This window comes from Callospermophilus lateralis, chromosome 3 (assembly GCF_048772815.1).
Source record: "Callospermophilus lateralis isolate mCalLat2 chromosome 3, mCalLat2.hap1, whole genome shotgun sequence".
NCBI classification, from domain to species: domain Eukaryota; kingdom Metazoa; phylum Chordata; class Mammalia; order Rodentia; family Sciuridae; genus Callospermophilus; species Callospermophilus lateralis.
The window spans coordinates 181,886,766-181,910,107 of record NC_135307.1 but is presented as its reverse complement, the minus strand read 5'-3'; the positions used below and the strand labels follow the sequence as shown (position 1 = coordinate 181,910,107).

Here is a 23,342-nt window from a genome sequence, read left to right as displayed (position 1 = left end):
GAACTGGGATTTGATATGGAAATTCATCCTCTGTATTATGAAAATGTATCTCATTAAAATTAAAGTGATTAAAGCATATGGCCCTGTGACCCAGTAGATCCCATTTGCTTCTTATTCTGTGAGTATGACATTGTCAAAATGTTTCTAGACTATAGAGTGCTTCCTTCCTTTGAATCATCTCAGGTACATCAGATTGTAGTAGGAAATTATAGCAGCACAGGACATTGATTAAAATCAATAGTAATTAAATAACCAGAGGAGACTCATCCAGTTAGTAAAAGCCTTGTGATTCAACAGGCAGTGGCCATCCTGGGAAGACTTAAAGTTGTCTTTCTGATATTCTTGGTCCAGTAACAAGAGTTTACGAATAGCCTTACTAGAAGGTTGTTGTTATTCTTAACTGCTGGTTATGACTTCTCACAGGCAGGGACTGAACTCACTACTCTTGACTTGCCTTTTGACTCACATTACCCACATGCAGGGTAACAAAGGTTTTATTCTAATATTTGAATATTTAGAACACTCTTTTTTTTTTTGAAGAGTAGTCTTAAGGTGATGTTAACAGTGGTAACGCATTCTTCCTAGCCAGCAAAGCAAAGTGGTGATAGTGTTAATGCCTTCTCACTATAATACTTGGCAGATATTTCAAGTTAGGCACCTAGATTTTCAAGTTAGGTGGGTTTTATTTTATTTCCCATATTTATATTGGTGCACTATAATTCATTGTTACATATTTATACTTGCACACAATTTAATAATAATAACAATATAATTTGGTCAATATCATTCCCCAGTGTTTCCCCTTTCCCTCCCTTTCCTCCTTGTCCCTTCCCTCTACACTAGTATTCCTGGGAAGGTGGATTTTAGTCCAAGCCTCATAGGTTTCCCTTGCACTGGTATGATCCTTTTCTTTTGACTCACTTTTGCTAAATCCATCTGTAGTGTTAATATATTTATTCATTCACTAATACTAGTAGTAGATGTACAATAGCAGTTGAAATAGATATCGTCCCTGCCTTCATGGCTCCTTTTCAGAAGGTTTTATAGACATGACTACTTGTTGATCTGTAGTCATAAGTATAATATATGTTATCTCCAACCTGTAGTGAAGAAAATCGAAGATTCACCTGTACAGACTTTGTCCAAGTTATACCCATATTTTCACAGATCTAATTTACAGATTGTCCTGAGCTCCAAAGAAAACTTTCAAGTATCTAAAAGAATTCAATAGATTTTTAAAAAATACTTTAAAGTGTTTTGGTACTGTGCCACCTTTAATGCAAAATATGATTTCCCATCCAGACCTTGACTATATAGGAGATTCTTAAAACAGAAGCCTTTTCTCATGTAACTTTGAATATTCTAGTTGTACAGAAATGTTTCCACTAAATCATAGAGTTATCTTTGAAAAGAAAGAGTGATCATTTGTTATTTGAATGCTCTTCCATTGTTGGTTAGTGGACATGAGCTTAGGAGACTATAAAATAAAAAATCAGGCTGGATGTGGTGGTACACACCTGTAATCCCAGCAGCCCACTAGGCTGAGACAGAAGGATTGCTAGTTTGAGGCCAGCCTCAGCAACTTAGTGAGACCCTGTCTCACAGTAAAAAATAAAAAAAGGTCTGGGCATGTAGCTCATTGGTGAAGCACCCAATCCCCAAAACCAGTAAAACAACAAACATACATTAGAGTACAAAAAGTATTATTGAGTGTTAAAAGTATGTTAACTATAAATAGTGGTGGGGGGGAAAGAAGGAAGGATGAGAGGGAGAGGGAGAAAAGAATGGGAAAGGCTGAAAGATAAAGTTGAGGAAACTTACCAGAAAATAAAACATGAAGAGATTGGGGGGAGGGGACAGGATTAGAATCCGGCCTGAAAGGTCCATCATTCAAATATAGTAACAGGAGTTCCATTAAAAGAAAACAATAGAGAAGGAATTATGAAGAAATAATACAAGCAAATCTCTCAGAACTGAAAGGCCTTCATTTCCAGAATGTGCAAGCATCTACTAGGTATCCAATATCATGGATGAAAATAGCTCTAAGGCACATCATTATGAAAGGATGATTCCAGAGAAGAGATGTCACCAATAAATGATCAGGAATCAGAATGACTCAGATTCTTCAACAGAGATGGTAGAAGGAGCAGGACAATGGGCTGTATTTTCAAAATTCCAAGGAGAAATTGACTTCCAACCTGTGATTTGCCACCATCAAGGTAGAATAGAAACATTTTCAGTCATGAAGGTCCGAAGAACTCACCTCTCATTCAGATAAATAAAGAGTTATTGGACATTAGTCTCCACAAAAGATAAGAGTATAAACCTAAAGAACAGAAACCTGTAAGCCCAGCCTTGAGAGAGATGGATGGGGTGCGTCCCAGGAGGATGGAGAGAAGGAACTCCGGAAGGTGGTTTTGAAGCAGGTTGGAGAAAATGATGTCTGATGGAGGACCCCAGATAAATTGACCCATAAGAGAAAATTGACTCAGATTGAGAAGCATTTTAAGGTTGGTTTTTGTTTTGTTTTTAATTTTAAGGTTTAAGATTTGAGTTTTGGTATAAGTTAGTGATTCATAGAAAGCAAATTTAATCTTAAAATGAGATAACAATTATCTTTAGGGGAGAAAAATCACAAAAAAGTTTTAATACTGTAGTTAGTTTATAACTTCTGTGAATTAAATATTGATTTAATAAACAGTGGTACTACTATTGGAAAGATAACACTTCATCTTTCATAGCAGGGAAACCTCCTGTTTTTATGAAGTTCTATTGAAACAACTATATCCACTTGCTTGAACACTACAACTGCTTTTACACTGCTGCAGAACAGAGTACAATAATCCTTCTAGTCCCTGATTTCACTTTGTATGGTTTGAGTTACCCACAGTCAATTGTCCAAAAATATTAAATGGAAAATTTCAGAAATAAATAATTCATAAGGGGTTGGAATGTAGCTCAGTGGTAGAGCGCTTGTCTAGCATGTCTGAGGTCCTGGGATCAATCCTCAAAACCCTCAAAACAAAACACCTCCTTGAATTTTCATTTGCATGCCATTCTGAGTAGCATGAAGTAATCTTGTGCTATCCTACTCCTTCCTGCCATGAGATGTAAATTATCTCCTTTTCCAGTGTGTCTGTGCTGTGTGTACTGTATACACCTGTCCATCTGTCACATAGTAGCTGTTTGGTTATCAGATTGACTGTGGAGGTATCACAGTGCTTGTGTTCAAGTAACCTTATTTACTAACAGTGGCCCCGAAGCTCAAGAGTAGTGATGTTGGCAATTTGACTATGCCAAAGAGAAACCATTAAATTCTTTCTTTAAGTGAAAAGGTGAAAGAAAGTATAGTAAGCTATTTTGAGAGGGGGGAAAAAAAAGCACGTTCATATAACTTCTGTTACAGAGTAATATTATTATTATATTAGTTATTGTTATTAATATCTTACTGTGCCTAATTTATAAATTAAACTATATCACAAATATGTATGCATAGGACAAAACAGTATAGATGGGGGTACTCTACACTTTCAGGCATTGCTCATCAGTAAGTGGGGTAGGTGTCTGTAGTTGCAGTTGAGATAGTATGGCTTGCAAAGCCGAAAATATTTAGCATCTGGCCTTTTATAAAAATATTTCCTGACTTTGTTCTATAGGAAGAGGTAAAAATTGATATAAAAACTAATAGAATAACATGTGACTTAGAAATGTTGGAAGGAAGCCGAGGGGAACAGCTGAAGATAAGATGATTGCCTCTGGGACGAGTGAATCAGGAGAGGGAAGGAGTAGTCAGGATGATTATTTTCTGTTTTGAGCTTTGTGTTATTGTTAAATTCTTAAGCTAAAAGTATGAATGAAGACTGTGGAGAAATTTGGATTAGAACAAAATAAAACAGGAAAGAAATAAATAGAGTTCAATAGTTATGATAAAGCGGAAACTGGAAGCTTTCTCTGTCAACATAGCTTTCCCATTTGTTCAGTTACTCATCCCACAAATAATCATGTAAGAATACAAATGACAGTCACTGAGCTCTATTCCATAGCTAGTGGCACACACAGGTAAAAGATGACAACATGGTGGTATTGCTGTCATAGTTTATCATGAGATGCTTGTGTGCAACATGATACCAGACCCAAGTTTTAAGCATAAGAAGCCAGATAAGGCATGATGATGGGAGAAGTTTTCAGGCAGAGTCAGACTGAACAGGACCTGAGTGGACAGGGCAGGGGTTGGGACCTGCAGGTGTTCAGTATCATTGGATTTTAGGATAGAAAATGATGTCAGAACATAGATAAGGACCAGAGGCCAGTTCTTTTACACAGAACTCTGTACTCTGAGAAGGGTGGGGTGAGAGAGATTGTGTGTATGTATCAAAGAGAGAATAGATAGGGACTTAGGAGGCTATTTCAGGTAAAAATGATGAAAAAAAAAATGTAAAAACAAACCAAAGTGGACTGGAGGAATTTTAAAGGAGTTAAGGGAAAGGAAAAAGAATGACTCCTAATTTGGGGTTGTGGCAGGTTGTGGGACATTAACCTCTAATAGGGGAGGTGTGTGTGTATATATATAAAGTGTTTTGAAGAATTGTAGGGATTTTTGGTGGAACCTGTGGAATACCTCATTAAAACTGGACAGGATTGGGTAGATGCATCCACTTCAAAGTCAGGAGGTCATTGTGTAGAGAGAGGAAGTTTGGAAGTTGAGTAGAAAAGGAGTCCATGTGCTGTTGAGAGCACTGAATCCTGGGAAGAGTAACTGGACTTTGTGGTAGGAGGAGTCTAGGAGGAAGCAGAGCCATAAAGCCTGAAGTCAGAGGGAAATCAGGAGAGAATGGCCTTGAAGAAATCAGTGGGATGAGAATTTTAAAAGAGGAAATGGTTCATATTTTAAATGCTGCAAGTAAGTCAGAATAATTAGGGAATCATTTCTAAAAACAGCTTTAGGAAAGTATATGGAAGAAAGTTAAATTTCAGGTATATGAAGGATTTGTTAGTGTTGTTACTATTTCGAGTTGAACCTGTTCATTGAGAGGAGGGATAGAGAGAGGTTTAGTTATAATTTTAGGAGGAAAAGTGATCACTCCCCTCAACAAGTGTTTGTTGAGCTACAAACCCATGGCTGCCATATAGTTCTTTTAAAATTTTTTTTAATATTTATTTTTTAGTTTTCGGCGGGCACATCTTTGTATGTGGTGTTGAAGATTGAACCCGGGTCGCACGCATGCCAGGCGAGCGTGCTACCGCTTGAGCCACATCCCCAGCCCCCATATAGTTCTTGATAACCATGTACCAGATACCATAAGTTGTCACTCCTTTTAATTCTCCTAAGACCCTGTGAGGCAGGTATTGTCACCATTTGACAAATCTTTGAAAGAGATTTTGTATCTCTAATCTCATTGGAACCTGGATTCAGACTCTGATTTTTAGCACTGCACATTTCTGCTTTAAAAATATTTTCTTATAGCCGGGCACGGTGACTCACGCCTATAATCCCAGTGGCTTGGGAGGCTGAGACAGGAGGATCTCAAGTTCAAAGCCAGCCTCAGCAAAAATGAGGTGCTAAGCAACTCAATGAGACACTGTCTCTAAATTTAAAAATACAGAATAAGGCTGGGGATGTGGCTCAGTGGTTTAGTGCCCCTGAGTTCAATCACTACAACCAGCCCCCACCCCCAAAATCTTCTTATAAAGTCCTTCAAGCCTAGCAAAAGATATAAAATATCCAATCCAATTTGTGTCATGAAGCTTAATAAATAAAACAGGACAGCTTAATAAATGGTAAACTGAGGGCTTTCTCATCCACTAGACTCTATGGTCATGAATGTCTCAGAAGGTTTGGTAAGAGGTGCTTGGATAGGGGTTTAAGGAAATGGCATTCCCCTGGAAGGTTCTGCGTTTTGATTAATTTTTCCCAAATGACTTTTCCTTGTGTCTTATTACATTCCCTTCTAAGATCAGCACTCTATAACAATGTGGGATTGCCTTATTTACTCCTACTGTTGTTAAACAGAGGTTATTGAGGACCTGCCTCAAGGTTGAAGATGGGCATAAATAGATTATGAAAATACATTTATTGCAGAAAATTTGAGGGGTTGCTTCCTACATACTCTTTATCCCTACAAGCCTGGTCAGTTACGTCTACTATCGTCTTTTGTGAATGTATATGCTATAATAGAGGTCTGCTCTGTATGCATTTTTCTTTGTGACAGCAGCCAGTCCAGTAATGAAATAGATCCTTTTGCTGATTAGGGATTGTTAGGATGGCAGACTTCTTAAGATACAGTGAATTTAAATGACTTTTGTGGATAAGTGATTAAATAGTGTGAACCTGATGTTTGTTATTTTTAAGTGTCCATAAAATAGCATTGAGGAATTTGGAAATGGCACAGGTACTGTTGGGCAGAATTTTTTAACTAAAGAGGAAGATGATGATGATGATGATGGAGGAGGAGGAGGAGAAGCAGAAGCAGCCACCTATTTTTTAAATAGAAACATTGTTAGGTGGTGAAGATAGCAAGGAATGGAAACTTTTATATTGTTTGTTTTTTATATTATTGGCTGCATGTCTTGAAAAGGAAGGTAATTAAATGCTGCATTCATACCCAAACATTGAGATGCAGTGAGGAGACCAGATTTCATGTGATTCAGAAGTTATACATGTGATTTTTTTCCCTTTGTTGACAGATTCCCTGGTTTACCCATGAAAGGCTTTGGAATCATGTGTGTCTAATTAAGTATTGAGACTACTTGCTTTGTTCTTTATTAAGTCAAAATGATCTAATCACAACTTCTGAGTGGTGGCAGCAAATCAGCAAAAGCCATTAAATCATTTCCAGTGTTGTGCGGAAGTATAAGCTTAGGATGTATCGGTTCACCTATTCCTGGTACATAAAATTTAGCTTTACAAAATGATTAAATAGGGGTGTGTGTGTGTGTGTGTGTGTGTGCGCGCGTGCGTGCGTGTGTGTTCTTTAAGTATAATAAAAAGAGTTTAAAAACTAGAGGTAATTTAAGGGATTAGGATGTGAGGTGCTGTTCAGAGAAGCAAAAGTTAAGGAATGCTATTGAGCATCTATTGATGTGTTGATAATGGCTGTTATTTTGTGGGGTGGTAACAAGCCAATATATGTTGATCCATAGGGATGCTAAAAATGATCTGACAGTAATAACTTGAGGTTTGCCAGGGATTGCTTTTAGTGAACTAGAGCAGTTATTCATATAGTCACATAACTCCTGTTCTCTTTGATTTCTCACATACACATACAAGAGGGGGTGGTGGAGTTTGGTTTAGAATTTTCATCACCTTTTTTCTTTGAGCCTTACTCCAACCCCACTTCTTCCTCAGTCTACTGGCCTGAATTCATCTGCCTCCTCTTAGGAGTATCTGGAGGCAGCCCCAAGGAGTGGTGGTCCTTCACAGTATCTCCCACTGTGATAGCACTTGCATATTCCACCCACTTCCTCTCTCAGCTTCTTCTAAGACTCAGGCGTATTTCCTCCTGGTTCTTGTCCTTGTTCTCTTCCTTAAAGTTGAACTGCCCCAAAAGAATTAGAACATTTTAAAGATCTAGTGGCCCATTGCCTGAGTGATGTTCAGGAAGCTTGAAACAGTTAAAAGTGCCATTAGCAGTGATAAATAGGACCTGTTTTCCCACATTCCTAACAGTGTTAGGAATCTGTCTATTTGCATGCTAGTTTGTGATACTGAATCAAAAATTTTTTTTTTTTTTGGTGGGGTTGGGGGCGGTTATTGGGGATTGAACTCAGTGTACCATTGAGCCACATCTCCAGCCCTATTTTGTATTTTATTTAGAGATAGGGTCTCGCTGAGCTGCTTTAGTGCCTTGATTTTTGCTGAGGCTGGCTTTGAACTCACAATCCTCCTGTCTCAGCCTCCCTAGATGCTGGGATTACAAAGTGTGTGCCACCAAGCCCTGCTAGAAATTGGATTTTTCATGTCTTTACTGTTTTGTGATTGCATCAGTTCTTCATATATTAGACCTATTTTTGGCATTTGTGAATTTTTAAAAATCTTTTAATAATTTCATTTTGTTGGTCAGAATTTTGAGTACATTTGGCTTATTATTGGTAATAATTTAAAAAAATTTTAGCTGTAGATGGACATAATATCTTTATTTATTTATTTGTTTAATTTTATGTGGTGCTGAGGATCAAACCCAGTGTCTCACACATATGAGGCAAGTGCTCCACCACTGAGCTACACCCCCAGCCCCAATAGAACCCCTTTTTATTAGCTGGAATTTCACCCCCGCAAACTCCTTTCTTCATTTCAGGATTTTTGGTAGTTTGTGATTGTTGAGAATGCCATTTTTCTGGGTCTGATAATTTGAAGTTGAGAAATAAAGTAAATAAGCTTACACTAACATAAGTTACCTAGGACTTTTTAAATTTCAATTTTTTGTAGGAAATTGACGTATTATGGTTGTGTGTATTATTAGGGGTACAAGATGATGTTAGTATTTACAAATATAATATGGAAGAATTAAATCAAACTAAATTACATGTCTACCACCTCAAATGCTTATCTTACTATTTAAATAAAACTCTACTTAAGCTCACTTACCTCATTCATTTGGATATGGGAAATAATTATGAAACTTATGAATAATTGTGTGTCTCTGGAATAATTTCCTAGGCCCTCAGTGTTCTGTTTCTGTGTTGGATATCCAGGAAATCAAAGTAAACAAAAAGTGTAAAACAAGTGTCTACATTTAACCTCAGGTCAGAAGCCAAGATTCACTGATGTCTGTCCCGCATTGTTTGAACCTGAGGGAATTGAGAGCTTCAGACCTTAGTCAGTCCCTGTATTTACTGATGCAGGCAATCCCAAATTCTGGGTGTTCTGAACTAGGGTTCTTTCCTCTCTCTAGGACTCTCCATTGCACACTTATAAAGCCAGGCTCAACAAGTGTTGACAAATCCAGTGTTGTAAGGACATTATAGTTGGACTGGGGATGGGGGCTTAAGTCCTGAATAGAATAAAATCCATCATTTAAAAAATCATATTAAGGGGGCTGGGGTTGCGGCTCAGTGGTAGAGCGCTCGCCTGGTGTGTGCAAGGCCCTGGGTTCGATTCTCAGCACCACATAAAAATAAATAAATAAAAATAAAGGCATTGTGTACAACTAAAATAAATATTTTTAAAAAATCATATTAAATATTGTAATGGAACTTATTTCATCATGTAATAATGTAGATGATTTAAAACATAATATGAGTACTTACAGTGAAATGTAAGCATGCCTGCCCCATCTGATAACGCAACTCTTCCTGTCTCACTCCTTAGATTACTTTGAACCCCCTTAGCTTTCTTTCTTAATGTCTGTATTCCTGTGGGTTATAGTGATTTGTCCATTGTAGCCATTATTTATTGGCTTTCTTCTAAAAGGGATGAGGGCTGACCTTATTTCCATCCCCTTTCCCCATCGTTCTCAGTTATTGAGACTTTTCATTACTTCCTAGCTTTAATAGTCAGTATCTTTTATAACTTGTGTGATCTGCAAGGACAATATCTTCTTGATTTCGTCCCATCTGGAACAGTAACTTAGGGTGTTGTAAGGTAGTTAGGTCCATACTTAGGGATCCAGAGGTTGTTGAACATCATGTTCTATGGAATTAATCCCCAATTTTGATTTCCTTGTGTGTCACAGTTATTATGGAAATAATATGAAATGTTTAGTTTTGGGTTTTATTGTAATCTTGGCCTTTTTATGTTTTACAGAAATAAATACCTTACTTCAATAGATGAAGATGAAAATACAGAAGAAAGAGAAGCAGGTAAGTGGCCCCATTTCTTTCAAGTGAACACCTTTAGTGTGCTTTGTGCTGTTAATGAGAGGACACTGGCAGTGTTGGCTCACATATTAATCACTGTTAGTTTCCTGTTGCCTCTGTTTTCCATTCTCCTTGTGTTAACAGACTGTATTCTGAATGACAATACATGGATTCTTCCTTTTGCTCAGGTCTTCTCAATATAGGAGTAATGGAATGAAGATTGTAAATCAGAGTCTTATTTCAAATTAGCTGTGTAAAATGTTTGATCTCTTGAAACAACTTTCCAATTCTTTACAATTTATATATTGGTCACTTGGGATATTTAGTTTACTATCATTCTTTTATTTATAAAGTTCTTGTTTATAATGATATGTGGAGGGTTTCTCCCAGAGGAAGTAATGAACTAGTTGGAAGGAAGTAACTGTCAACTATTTGATGTTTGGTTTCTTGAGGGGGAGGGAGGGAAGTTCATAATAACTTTATACCATGTGAATCCTCCAGGATCCCTTTCCTTAGTTGCTATTTCTGTTCCCCAGTTTTGTTTTGTTTTTATATTGAAAGGAACCCTGAGACCCCAGTCAAGTGATTCATGGAAGTGAGACGTGGAGATCTGCCTGTCTCTTGTAAACAGTCTATCTCTGATAGGCTAGTTTTCTTTTTACAGAATTGGGTAATAACCCAGTAACTGAGGGATCTTAATCCCTGCTTTTCACCAGGAACCTGTGCATAGTGGGCTCAATGGGACCAGCCACTTTCCTCTCCCGTTTTCCCCTAGGGTGAAATAGGTATATGGTTACAAAGACTACCTTTGGACTGACTGTCCCTTTGATTTATGGAAGTGGCTAATTAATACGCTGCCAGTTCTTAACAGAAAAAGTGCTGACTAAATAATATCTGCACATTGGGTTTCTGTGTGTCCTATTGAGTTGTCAGCTGGTAGGCAAGCACTACAGAGAACACCATTTTATCTGCCAGGAATTTATCCTGTGTATATACGCAGACAGGCAAAATTGTGTGTACAAGGCTTTAGCAAAAATGGAAAGGAACCCACATAGCTATCACAAAGGGAACTGTTTAAGTAAGCACATCCATCTAGTAGAATATTATGCCACTGTTAAAAAAGAATGCATTACCAAAGACATCCCAAATAACTTAAAACTATTGCCATTTATAACAGATGGGTAGTTTTGTAGTTCTTAAATAAATTTGTGGTATTTAACTTTTTAAACATTCTTTAAGGTAAATTTTTATTTAAATAAAAGCATTCTATACCACTTACCTCAAAATGAATTCTGGTATCTTTCTTTCATGGTTTTATTGGTTTGTATTAAGACTTACGGTGTCAGTCAGCTGTTATGTAGATGAGTTTTCATTTTAGACCTCACAATAGTGTCAGTGAGCAGTGAGGATTTTATTTAAAAGTTAATATTAGCTATGGTAGAGGAGCAGGTTAAATAAATGGAGCTACTTTCAAGAAGAGTTTTATCAATATTGAGGTTAGGTCATACTGACTCCTGAACTGGAAGAAGATGCAGGGCATGAAAATAGAAAATATTATTGAAGCTAAAGCAATCTATAGGCTCCAGGATTGAGCATGTACTAGAGAGTTTAGTTGCTATAGAGCAGAAAAAACTTGGGCTTTATACAATGGAACAGGTTTAAAATTCCCGCTCTAACACTTAGGTAACTTTGGTCAAGTTCAGCCTCATTTTTCTACAACGGGAATAGTCATGCATATCTCACATGTAGAAAAAATTAAAGGAGTAATTTGTCAATTCCTTAGTATTCAAAATGTCAGTGACAAAAATATCTTCAGTATAATGGTAAAAGTAAACATCAAATTTTATTTTATCAAGATTCTAAGGCATTAGAAGTAGTAGTAAATAAAACATCTGTTTTTTTAAAAAACCCTCATTCCTATTAGTTTATTTTTCCTCTGGAGAAAAATGACATGTAAATACATTCTGATCATGAAAATTCTTCATTTTCCTATAGAATCTTATCAAGATTCAGTAATAAATAATCAGAATTCAGTAATAAAGAACCATGTTTCTTATTAACCAGAAAGGTTATAATAGGAGTAGGGTGCCAAGAACAAAGCATTTAGAGATTGTTTTTGTATTGCCTAAGGAAATGTAAGAAAAATACTTTAATAAGACATTTAAAAATGAATCACTTAACAGTCTTTCATCTGTCTTAAAAAATAAACTTCCTCTAAGAAATGTATATATTTTAATTCCTAAGATGACTAAGCAATAAGCAGGAAAATATTTAGCTAGAGACATAAAATGTGAATTCTGTCTCTGAAAACCTGTGTAGCACTATAAATGCATAGTACAGCTGAAAATACTTCTTCATATTCTCACATTACCGATGACAACAGGAATTGATTTTTTTTTCATCTCAGCTCTTTGATACTAAGAGAAATATAAATATGACAAACATTATGAGATACATAATATATAATATGGTCTACGGGCACTTGTAATCTGAAGAGGTAAGAAGAGTTTTGGTACATGTCTCCCATATAGAGCAGGTAAACATAAGAAGATGTAATATTGTAAGTAGAATTAAAAATTGGAGCTATAACCAGGGGCAACCCAAACTTGAATAACTATGGGAGAACCATGCTCTCTTGACTCTTCCAAGAATTGTTTAAGCAGAGCCTTCTTAGGTCCTTTAGAGAATACAAAGGAGGTAGCTAGAGTTTCCTTAATGCGTGCTGTAAGAATCTCAAAAAACCTTTAGATTATTAGACTTATTTCCTTCCCTGGGATGAATATTAATATAAATTGTTCACTAAACAAATATTTGTTAACTTTTTCAGTATTTATTCATCCAAGAAATATTTGAGTTTTACTTGAGGCCCGATTAAGCAATGACTTTAAAAAAAGCTTCTCTTACGAAATGTATAGTCTGGTTACAGGTAGTTAAAGTTGGGGGTGGCATATGCCTTGGAGGAGCCAGGATTTTACATTGAGGGTGAAAGAGTAATGCTTTGGAATTGGAGTATGTGAGGGTATAGGGAATGTCAGCCTTACCAAGGAACTTTAGAGTATTTTAGGAAAAGTGGTATCTCTTGGGGTGGGGCGCAGGTTTCAGCCAGGTTTCAGAAGAGGAAAATGTGATATATGGTTGGGTTTGGGAAGATGCAGCATGTGGCAGCAGGAGAAAGGAAAGGCCAGAAATCAGATGCTAAAGTTTGGGTGGTAACTAAAGGTGAACTAGAGAAAAGATTTAGCTATCACAAAGTTCCCAAAACAGTTGGTTCCCAAAACAGCGGGGGGAAGTAAGGACTCAGATTTCTAGGAAGATGTTTTCTATAAATATGGATGACCAAATCATGGTACATAATTCAGAGTCATAAAAAAGGAAGAATAGCAAATTGGTAATAGAGATGAGCAAATAATTCTTACCTAAGACTTTTCTGCCATATCCTACTGAAGATCTGATGCTCATGGCTAATACTAGTCAGATCTTTAGTTTGATAGTCATTGGAAGGCCTTTTCAACAGTTCAAAAAGGAATAGTTAGTAAATTTTCCAATTGAACCAAGATTCAAAACATCCCCACTGTGGAATATTTCAAAAGGACCTTACCCAACTCATCTCTTCTTGCAAAAAAAGAAAAGAAATCTGAGCATTAAATGATAAAATGTTTTCCCCTCCTTTTAACATACCTTAGCAGATTTGTTTTCATCATTCTGATTTTGTGTTCTGAAATGGATACTTGAGACAAAATGGAGTAACCTGGCTGGTGAAAGAAGGCTGACTCATTTCCTGTGAGGTATGATGAGTGAAGCTAGGACCCTGTGACCTTGAAGAAGTGAAGATTCAAGGGCATCTCATGGGACAGAGGTTAAATGTATCCGTTGTTGATCTTGTCCACATGGATAGAGTTACAGGAAGATAGGCATGAGGAAGAGTATCCTGAGAAGTTGAGCTGCCCAACTATGGCATATGCCTGTGAGCAGTAAGCACCCTGTCTTCTTACTGGAAGAGAGATGGGAGTTTGGGTTTTAATGACCTCAAACATTCATCTTGACCAGAATCCTAGGGTTTGCCCAAATATTTATGTTTATAAGACGGAATTATGAGACAGATATAAAATAGTAGTTTAAGAAGTAAGCTGCTAATTTTTAAAATTCTATGAATAAAGAGGCTTTAAGTCTGTTTACATGTAGAAAGCATTGAAAAAAAGAAGACAGCTTAAAAGCTTATTGAATTGCCTTATCTTGTGTTCTGGCCAGAGGATTCTGGGAATATCTGGTAGTTAGGCCTTTGCAGCATCTTCTAAGGCCTGACTACCAGATCTTCCCAGAATCTGCGGATCTGCGGCATTTTTTGCTCACACACAAGTGTTGATGCAACTGTGGAGAATTGTCTTCCTCTATCTAACTTTGTTTACACTTGGGAAAACTATCACCAAATAGAAGAGTATTTTTTTTTTTACATTTTTAAAAATATTTATATTTTAGTTGTAGTTGGACACAATACCTTTATTTCACTTATTTATTTTTATGTGGTGCTGAGAATTGAACCCAGGTCTCTCACGTGCAAGGCAAGCGCTTTACCACTGAGTCACAACTCCAGCCCCCGAAGAGTATTATTTTTAAAAAATTATTATTATTTTTTTTAAAAAGCAGAAGTGCACAGCAACTCCTTTCCATTTTTATGTGGTTTATAACTTACTTATTAACTCCCCAACTGGTCCCTCAGCTGATCGTTTTACTAATAATATGGTTAAGAATAAATTTGCAATTTCTCAAGAACTGTATTAGTTAGCTTTCCATTACTATGAAAAAAATACCTGAAAGAATCAACTTAAAAGGAGGAGAAAGGCTTATTTTGGCTCACAGTTTCAGAGGTTTAAGATACTTGGTCCTGTGTCTTTGGGCCTATGGCAAAGCAGTACATTGTGGCAGGAGAACGTGGCAAAGCAATGACTGTTCACGTCATGGCAACCAGGAAGTGAAAGAAGAAGAGAGGACAGGGGCTGGGATCCCAATAACCCTTCTATGGCACACACCCAGTAATCTACTTCCTCCCATCAAGTCCATTTCTTACAGGTTCCACAATCTCCCTATAGTGCTACAGGCTGGCAACTAAGCCTTTAATATATGGGTCTTGTGTTAAAACATTGAGAGATGCCTTCCAAACCATAATAGTTTCCTGCAATCAAAAGTTCTCATTTTGTTTTTTTTTTAAAAAAAAGTTCTCATTTTGTGAGGTTAAGGGAAATATAGTGAAAGAGGAAGCATAGTGTGTTCCTGTGGGTGGTGGTTTTAGGTCTTCTGATTACTGCCAAGTCTATGTTTGATATTCATTCGTTAACTCTCATCTTGGGACCCCTCTGGGTGAATTTGAAAAGTCTTAAGTCACTTACTTAATATAATTCTGCCGAAGTGTTTATTCTTCATATATTTCTCATCTGATCTAGGAAACAAATGGATTTATGAGAAAATGGATAGAAGAAGAAAAGTTAATGAGTTAAATGGTTTGAGTAAGGGCTGTTATAAAATAGGCATTGGAAACAAAGGAGAGGTAGTTAGAACTTGTTACTGATCATGATATCTCAGTTCTGTGTGTCTAAAATATGCATCAGTATGAAGTTATTGAAAGTAGTGTCAATTGAAACAGGAGTCAAACTGACTGGAATCTTACCTTCACCACTTACCAGCTGTGAGCTGCTTTCTGAGCTGCTTCTGTTTTATAAAATGGAGTCATTGGAACAACTTCTTATGGTTGTTTTGGTACCATAATAATATTTAAGAAGCTTAGTATACAGCTGAGTACAGTCAGCATTTATTATTATCATTATTTACTTCCATTTTATCTTAAATATCAAAACAATCCTGGGTACCCAGAGTGTTTAAGACTAAAAGGTTGAGATAGATAAAAAGAACCATTCCTTATCCACTAGCTTCAGGCAAAGGTCTCTTCTGGATTTGTCTCTTTCTGCGGCATGGGCCGGAGTGGGTTCCCCTCTTTTTTGAAAATTATTGCACTGGGTCATAATCTTTCCATTTGTTCTTAAATCCTTTTCAACTGCCCTGAGTTCTGTTTATCTAGATTTAAATCTTTAAGTATTTTTCCAGGAATATTGATTGTTTGAGGGTTGGAAGAGACTGGGAATCTAACCCAGGAGCACTTTACTACTGAGCTACATCCCTAGCCCTTTTTGTTTTTTATTTTGAAACAGGGTCTCACTAAGTTATTAAGGTCTCACTAAGTTATTAAGTGGCTGAAGCTGGCTTCAAACTTGCCAACCTCCTGAGTCACTAAGATTTAAAGGTGTGTGACACCGTACCCAATGATGGATAATTTTTTAACATTTTTATTAGTGCATTATAGTCATATATAATATTTGGGTTCATTTTGAGATATTCATAAATGCATATAACATAGTTTACTCCATTTCAGTTTCTGGTAATTCTTCTTTCCTTCCCTTCTCCCTCCCTGGATTAATAATTGTGAATCTAATAATTGTGAATCAAAGGAACAGATTTTATTACTAGCAATGCAGTTATGTGCTAGCATCATTGCATGCTTTATCAGTCAGTTTCTTTCCATTTCATTGTGTTCTGTTCCTAGATTCTTGTCACAATTTAATTGTTGATGTAAAGCATCATATTCCTTTTAAAGCCAAAGAATAGTGGCTTAATGTTCTATTAAGTAGAAACTGAAACAGACTTTTATAGGCTCTTTGCCATTTTCCCCACTCACCTCAAGACATGTGAAAGAAATATTTTTTGTTTTGTTTTTGAATTTTCAACAAATATCTTTTCTAGGCTCCTAACAAGTTGATTTTTAAAATAAAAACAATGTTTCCAGTGGATTACTGACTTCAAAACTCGGAATTTATATATTTTTATTACTAAATTTGATATTTGGGATACTTTCCCCTTTTCAACATTAAATGTGCTGCATTTCTTGGGTTTCTTTCCTCCCTCTAGGATGCCCAGCTCTGCCACTCTCTAGGAGTATAAAATTGGCAAGTTGCTTCCTTTCTCTGAATTACTTGTAATGTGGTGGGTAGACGAGATAAATTATTTATGGTTCCTGGGAATGGAATTGCTAAGATATCAGGTAGTTATATGTTTAGTTTTAGAAAGAACTATCTGAACTTTTCTTGACACAGGGGATATACCATTGCATTTAACATGTTTAACTAAGTTAAACTGGTCTGGTCTTCTAGCAATGTGTCATGGATTAAAATTCTCAATGAAATGAGCTTTAACTTTTTGGCAGACAAAAGAGTTGAAATCTGAGCTCCTCTAATCTTCCTTTTCTCTCTGTACAGAGTGTCCATCTTTATTCTGACCTTGTAGTATCATTGTACAGATTAGAGATCATTCAGCATGCCTCACATAATCCTAGTATATCCATGTGACATGTGTGCAGTAAATATTAGCTGCTGCTATTGTTATTGCCTCTTGATTGAATCGCCCCTGCCTCTACCTTCTCTGGATAGCCCTTTCCTCAGGAAAAAAGGCCTTGACATTATGTATGAGTTGAAGAGAGATCTTGATGTGACCTTCAGCAAGCTACTTTGGTAGAATTAGGTCTTTAATGAGTTAACTTTTAAAGCCTCTTTAATAATCGAACCTCTATCTCTTACTTTTTCAGTCTCTCCACCCTTGCATGCTATGAAAACTTTATCTCTGAGGACTAAGTGTCCCAGAATTCAGTAATATCCTCAGGATGACCATGTATCCAACTCAGGCTTTTTTTTTTTGAATTGGATACTTGTCCCTCACTGAGAGTTTCCTTCTTGCCTCATATTTTATTTAAAAAAAAAAATTTTGTTTTAATTGTAGTAAAAAACACATGACATAAAATATACCATCTTAACCATTTTCTTATATTTGATTTTAAACTCCTTTTATGTGGTCTTCTTAGCTCCTCCTTTTCCTAAACCATTTTAAGTGCTGAATCAGCAATGACCCCCCCCCCCCACCGTTACATAAGTAGTTAGTCCTGCCAGAACAACCAATTCCCTCTGAATTTGGGCTTGTTTATGAAGCTGATCTTTATTTATGATAAAGATCTATTTTTTTCTTCTTTCATCTTTTTCTTCTGGGATTCTAAGTGTTATATTTGGAGCATCAGGCTAGGGAAGAGCACTGGAAAATAAAAAAACAGAAGGGGAAACACACAGCTGAATTTGCAGTCCCTGTCACTACCAGGGTGGACCAGGAAGTGTGAGCACAGACTGAGTAACCTGTCGATGGAGGGCACACACCATCTGGGCAAATATTTGTGTGCCTTTATCACATGCCAGTCCTCTGATTAGGAGAGCAAGCTTCTCATACATGGTGCTGTTTCTAAGCCTTCATCTGAAGACAGTTGTAACCGTATTCCTGGAAAGCCTGCTGGTCCCTCTTGGGCTCTCCTTCAGTCATTTCTTTGTTCTAGTCCAAGGAGAGTGTGCTGTTCCCTGGAGCTAGCACCTACATTATTGCCTGATTATTGCCAACCTTAGCATGGTTATGAAATGGCAAATAGTTATTGGAACACCAGACCTGAATGTATGAGATGAAACTTCTACTTCCAAGTGATGTTTCCTGAAAAATGGTCACTTTAAGAGACTGTACTTTTTTTTTTTTAATAGTGCTTAAAAACAGCTTTGAAACTTCCTTTGTAGGGCTGCCTTCAGCACCTGTGATGCATTCTTTCTAATAACATCTGTCATAGTAACGCTCCCTCCTGTATGAATAATTTGGTTTTTGCAAATGGCCAAAAGTTATTTGGGGCTGAATCTGGTGACTAAGATAGATGATCATATAGAACAGCACCATTTTTAGTTAGAATTAAAGGGCTGAGGATGTAGCTCAAGCGGTAGCGCACTTGCCTGGCATGCGTGCGGCCCGGGTTCAATCCTCAGCACCACATACAAACAAAGATGTTGTGTCCGCCGAAAACTAAAAAATAAATATTAAAAAAATCTCTCTCTCTCTCTCTCTCTTTCTCTCTCTCTTAAAAAAAAAAAGAATTAAAGGCAAAGTTTTGAATTAACCTGATTTTCTTCAAAAATCAGCCTAGCTGAATATCAATGTTGTTTGAATGATAAGTAAAAAGAAGATTTGGAGAAAAAAGCAACATTTCAATTTGACACCGTATTCTTTCACCCCAGTGATACCACCTCAATTCCTGACCAAGGTCTCAGAATGCATTTGAGTAGAAGGTTTTGTGTATTAATGAGATAAATGCTATTCTGGGTCGGAACAGTGTGATCAGGATTTTGTGCCTCCTAGTGGCTTCTGAAGGCATCCTGCAAAAAGCTATTGCTTAGTTACCTATTTGGATATAAAACTTAAAAGGTCTTTCGGATTTATTTATACAATACAGAAATCCTTCCAGTTTTTACATACTAATTTATTTTATTCATGTATTTATTTATTTTTGTAGTACTAGGGATTGAACCCAGGGTCTTGCCTGTGCCGGGCACACATTTTACCTCTGAACTATATCCCCAGTCCTTCTTATTTTTCATTTTGTGGCAGGGTCTCAATAAGTTGCCAAGTCTGGTCTTGGACTTTCTATCCTCTTATCTCAGCCTCCTGAGCTGGAGTTAGAGGCATGTATCACTGCACCCACCGTGTTTACTAACTTTTTTACATAATATTCTATCAGCGCCTCAGTACAGCTTCACCTGGGCAAAAGTACTGTGTCCCACTTGCTCCTGTACCCCCAAGGCCTAGCACAGTAGGAAGTAACACATAGTAGAGAGTCAATAAATATTTGTAGAATAAATCCATACATTCAGATTTAATAGCATTCTTTGTATGAAGCATGCAATAGAAGGGTAACATACTCATTTATCTTTCTTTTACAGTTGTCAAATTTAAAGGTTTTGAATCACTCCCCAATGTCTGATGCCTCTGTCAATTTTGACTACAAATCTCCATCCCCATTTGACTGCAGTACTGATCAAGAAGAGAAAATTGAAGATGTTGCCAGCCACCGTCTGCCCCAGAAGGACCCGTATGCTGCTGAAGACGAAGTTAATACCCTTTTTCCTAGAAAAATGATGTCCCATAATGGGATGGAGGACAGTGGAGGTGGAGGTACGGGAGTAAAAAAGAAACGGAAAAAAAGGGAGCCAGGAGAGCATGAGGGTGCAGCAAAGGGAAGCAAGGACAAGGAGCCCAAGCCAAAGAGAAAGCGAGAACCTAAGGAGCCAAAGGAACCCAGGAAGGCCAAGGAACCTAAGAAGGCCAAGGAGCCCAAGGAACCTAAGCAGAAGGATGGTGCAAAGAAGACGCGGAAGCCCCGGGAGGCCTCAGGCACCAAGGAGGCCAAAGAGAAGCGGAGCTGTGCTGACTCTGCAGCCAGGACTAAGTCCAAGAAGGCCAGGTGCGTGCCTGTCTCCTTGCCCCAGCTCTTGCTTCTGTCTTTGGAACATTTGCCTTTGGCAGTAGCCCAAGCCCCCAGGCATACCTTCATTGTACTCCTGAGGTCGTAAGCTTCATACCTCACTGGAAAAAAATGGGGGTTGGGGATAATCACTTGACACTAGTGTAAAGGGCTGTCCCTGGAGATTGCCGTTTCCCAGTTGTATTCCTGGAGTTCTGTGCTTCAAAAATGACATTTATGTTTTTAGGATACTCCAAGAATTCTCCACCTTTTTTCAACACCATCTATCCTTTTTGGTCTTTGTACTTAGTATGTAGCATATTTATTTGGTCCTACCTTATGTGTAGATGTGCCACGTACATGCTGTTTTGATGTGCTTTGTTTCCATATTAGCTTTTAGCCAAAAATGTACATCTTCTCTCACCTTCTGGTAAGTTAATACTGGTAAAAAGATTTTTTTTTGCTATTACTTTTGGATTAAGAAGAATTAAAATGTTAACATGCACAAGATGTAAGAGAAGGGACCTCCCAGGTGTGATATAGGGAGGACAGGGATTTTTGGAACAGCAACAGGGTAAAGGTGGAGGGTGCACAGTCATGGGAATTAGGGTGCAATAGCCTGGCAGAACTGGAGGTATATGCAGTGTTCCCAGTGAAAGAGAACTGACATGCCTCCCCATGATCCAAGTTCTTGAGTGCAGAACCATTCCTGATCTACTTCTCTAGTTCAGCATCTGGCACAGTGCCTGACCCTTCCACAGCTGCTCAGGAAATGTTGAGTAAATGAGGCCAGAGGAAAACATGGTGACTTATAGAGCTCAGAGGCCTGGATGTAGAGTCACTGCCAAGTGAGTGATATGAGAGAGCCTGTCAGAATAGCAGATGCACTCCTTTCACACGGAATTCAGTATTTGTCAACTTTGTACAAAATTATGTATCTTTCTAAATCATTTGGGCATAACATTATATTATGTTTAAACTCTTTGAGGAAATCTTAAAAAAAAATGGATTTCAAGGAATTTCAGTTTCTGAAATCCAAATACAGAGGGAGGGTATCTCTATTATGTCTGACCAAAAGTCCCCATAAATGTGAGATTAATGTGATATGCTAAGAGAAAATAATATAATGAGACCATCATACTGGTATTGGGTCAGGCATGAAACATTTTAAGTGCTGTGTGCTGCCACTTGGAGTTTACTGGATGATTCAGTTCCTTTTTTAGAAGGATAGTTTTTTGGGACCATATAGATAATTCCTAATCCAAGTAAAATTTTTGCCTTATGATGTACACTCCCTTTTTCCTCACAGGGGATTTCATCTTTTATCTATCAAAGTTCCTGCTGTGGTGGGGGTGGATTGGGAGGGGTGGTTCTAAGAATGTAGTTTGTAGAAAATGGCCATCAAATATTTCATACTGTAGAATGCCAAGAAAAGAAGGCAAAATTAGAATTCTGACAAAAAATTGTATAGACCTTGTGTGTTCTAAGGAGCATACTTTGATCTCCAGTGTGTGGATGGAATGACAGTGACTTTTTGACTTCTGCCAATAATTTTCACCTCCAGGTTGCTTTGAAGAAGCTGAAGTGGTTCTTTAGAGTATTAACATGTTTGAAGAAGGAGAATCAAACTTGAACTTGTGGAATTGCTTATTTTGGTTTTTCAGAGAACAGTAAGGAATCAGGACACTGTTTGAGAATTACAACAGTCAAAGGCGGTTTCATAGTCCCTAGTAAGGATCTAGCTTTGAGGAAGGCAGTAAAGAGTCATAAGATATCTGAGCTTACCTAACTACTGACCTTTGATGCTCATGGTTTTATCTTATTAAAGGAATTTACCTTTATATTGTGTGGGATGTGAAACAAGGTGATAGTTTATAGACATTGTCATAAATTCCATTTTGAAGGAATGAGTTGTTTCACAAAACTAAATCAGGTGACAAATGTATAAACAAAAATCAGGATTCTGATTAATGAAAAACTTAGACTTTGATAGGTGTATATAATACATATATACACAGATATGTATATGCATATAGCATTAATTAAAGGAACATTATTTTAATCTAAGTAGATTGAATTAAAGAATTAGTTGGAGAAGCACTCAGTGTTTTTGAGGGCTGTTAACTTAGAAGACAGTGGAACCTCTTGAGGTTTAGAAATTCAGGAGACCTTCTTTGGGAGGAAGCTTGACACACAGGGATGGATGGTCATTTCTTAGAAGTGTGGAAAACTTATGCAAGCTTTTCTCTTTATTTTGGGACTGATATATAATTGGGGTATGATAATGATCTGTAACATAATAGAATTCTGTGTAACACAGATATGGTTCTGGACTGGTTAGCCTTTGATTTCCTTTATAAAATTGTTTTGGTTCCTTTAATAATCTCACTGGTCAGCAGAACCAGTTTTGCTTATGAAAGGATATTAATTCATAAAAAATGTGTTAATAATTAGGTCTTAAGGGTTTTTTGTACTCCTTGATTAACTCTTGCAGATTGGCTCAAGTGTGTGTTTTGAGTTTAGCGGTTATCCACATAATACTTGATGGCTATAAATGAGTCACTGAGTGCTTGAATTACTATAGGAGCTCAACCACTTGCAGACTTCAGACTTCAACCTTTCCTACTTACCTCCAGCTGCCACTTGGCCAGTCTTTCTGAAGTACTACTATTATCTTATTTATGTTTACAGTTGGTAATGGTGGTGGTAAATCATATGCCTTTTCCTCGTCTCTTGCTTCTGAATCATTTGAAAAATAGTCAACAGATGAGACCCATTTATCAGCTTTATTATTGATACACTGAGTTCATTGCCTTGTGGCCAGAATCAGGCTTCTTGTTTCTCTCTGAGCTGATTTTGCCTACCACACCTGCAAGGGCCACTGAGCCAGGTATATTTCTTTCTTTTTCCTAGACTTGCCAATTGTATATGTCCCTAATTAATCAAGTGAGGTGAATTTGAAGAAGGGCAGAAAATATGTTTCTAGTATTGTTCTATGGAAGTAAGTATGCTTTTCCTCATGAAAACATGGGGATAGGAAAATGAGATTCACTCTAACCATGAATTTAGAAGCTTTTGGTGATTTCAGTTGCTTCCAGGACAAAAATCCAAACTCCTTTTTCTGATATTCAAATCCTGTTGTATTGTAGCTAGGGAAATGGATACCTACATAGAGAAGTGACTTGAGGTC

The 23,342-nt window shown here is 37.3% G+C and overlaps 1 protein-coding gene across 3 annotated transcripts in view; it reads left to right on the top strand.

Moving 5' to 3' along the window:
* Chd6 (chromodomain helicase DNA binding protein 6) overlaps positions 1-23,342 on the top strand; it is a 216,954-nt gene that overhangs the window by 57,544 nt on the left and 136,068 nt on the right. For 2 of the 3 annotated variants that reach the window (XM_076851865.1, XM_076851864.1), the window contains exons 2-3: positions 9,743-9,798; positions 19,632-20,152. In XM_076851865.1, coding sequence (XP_076707980.1) covers positions 9,766-9,798; positions 19,632-20,152 — 554 coding nt within the window. In that variant the 5' untranslated portion in view covers positions 9,743-9,765. The remainder of the gene's footprint in view (positions 1-9,742; positions 9,799-19,631; positions 20,153-23,342) is intronic. The other variant, XM_076851866.1, reaches the window with a different exon arrangement.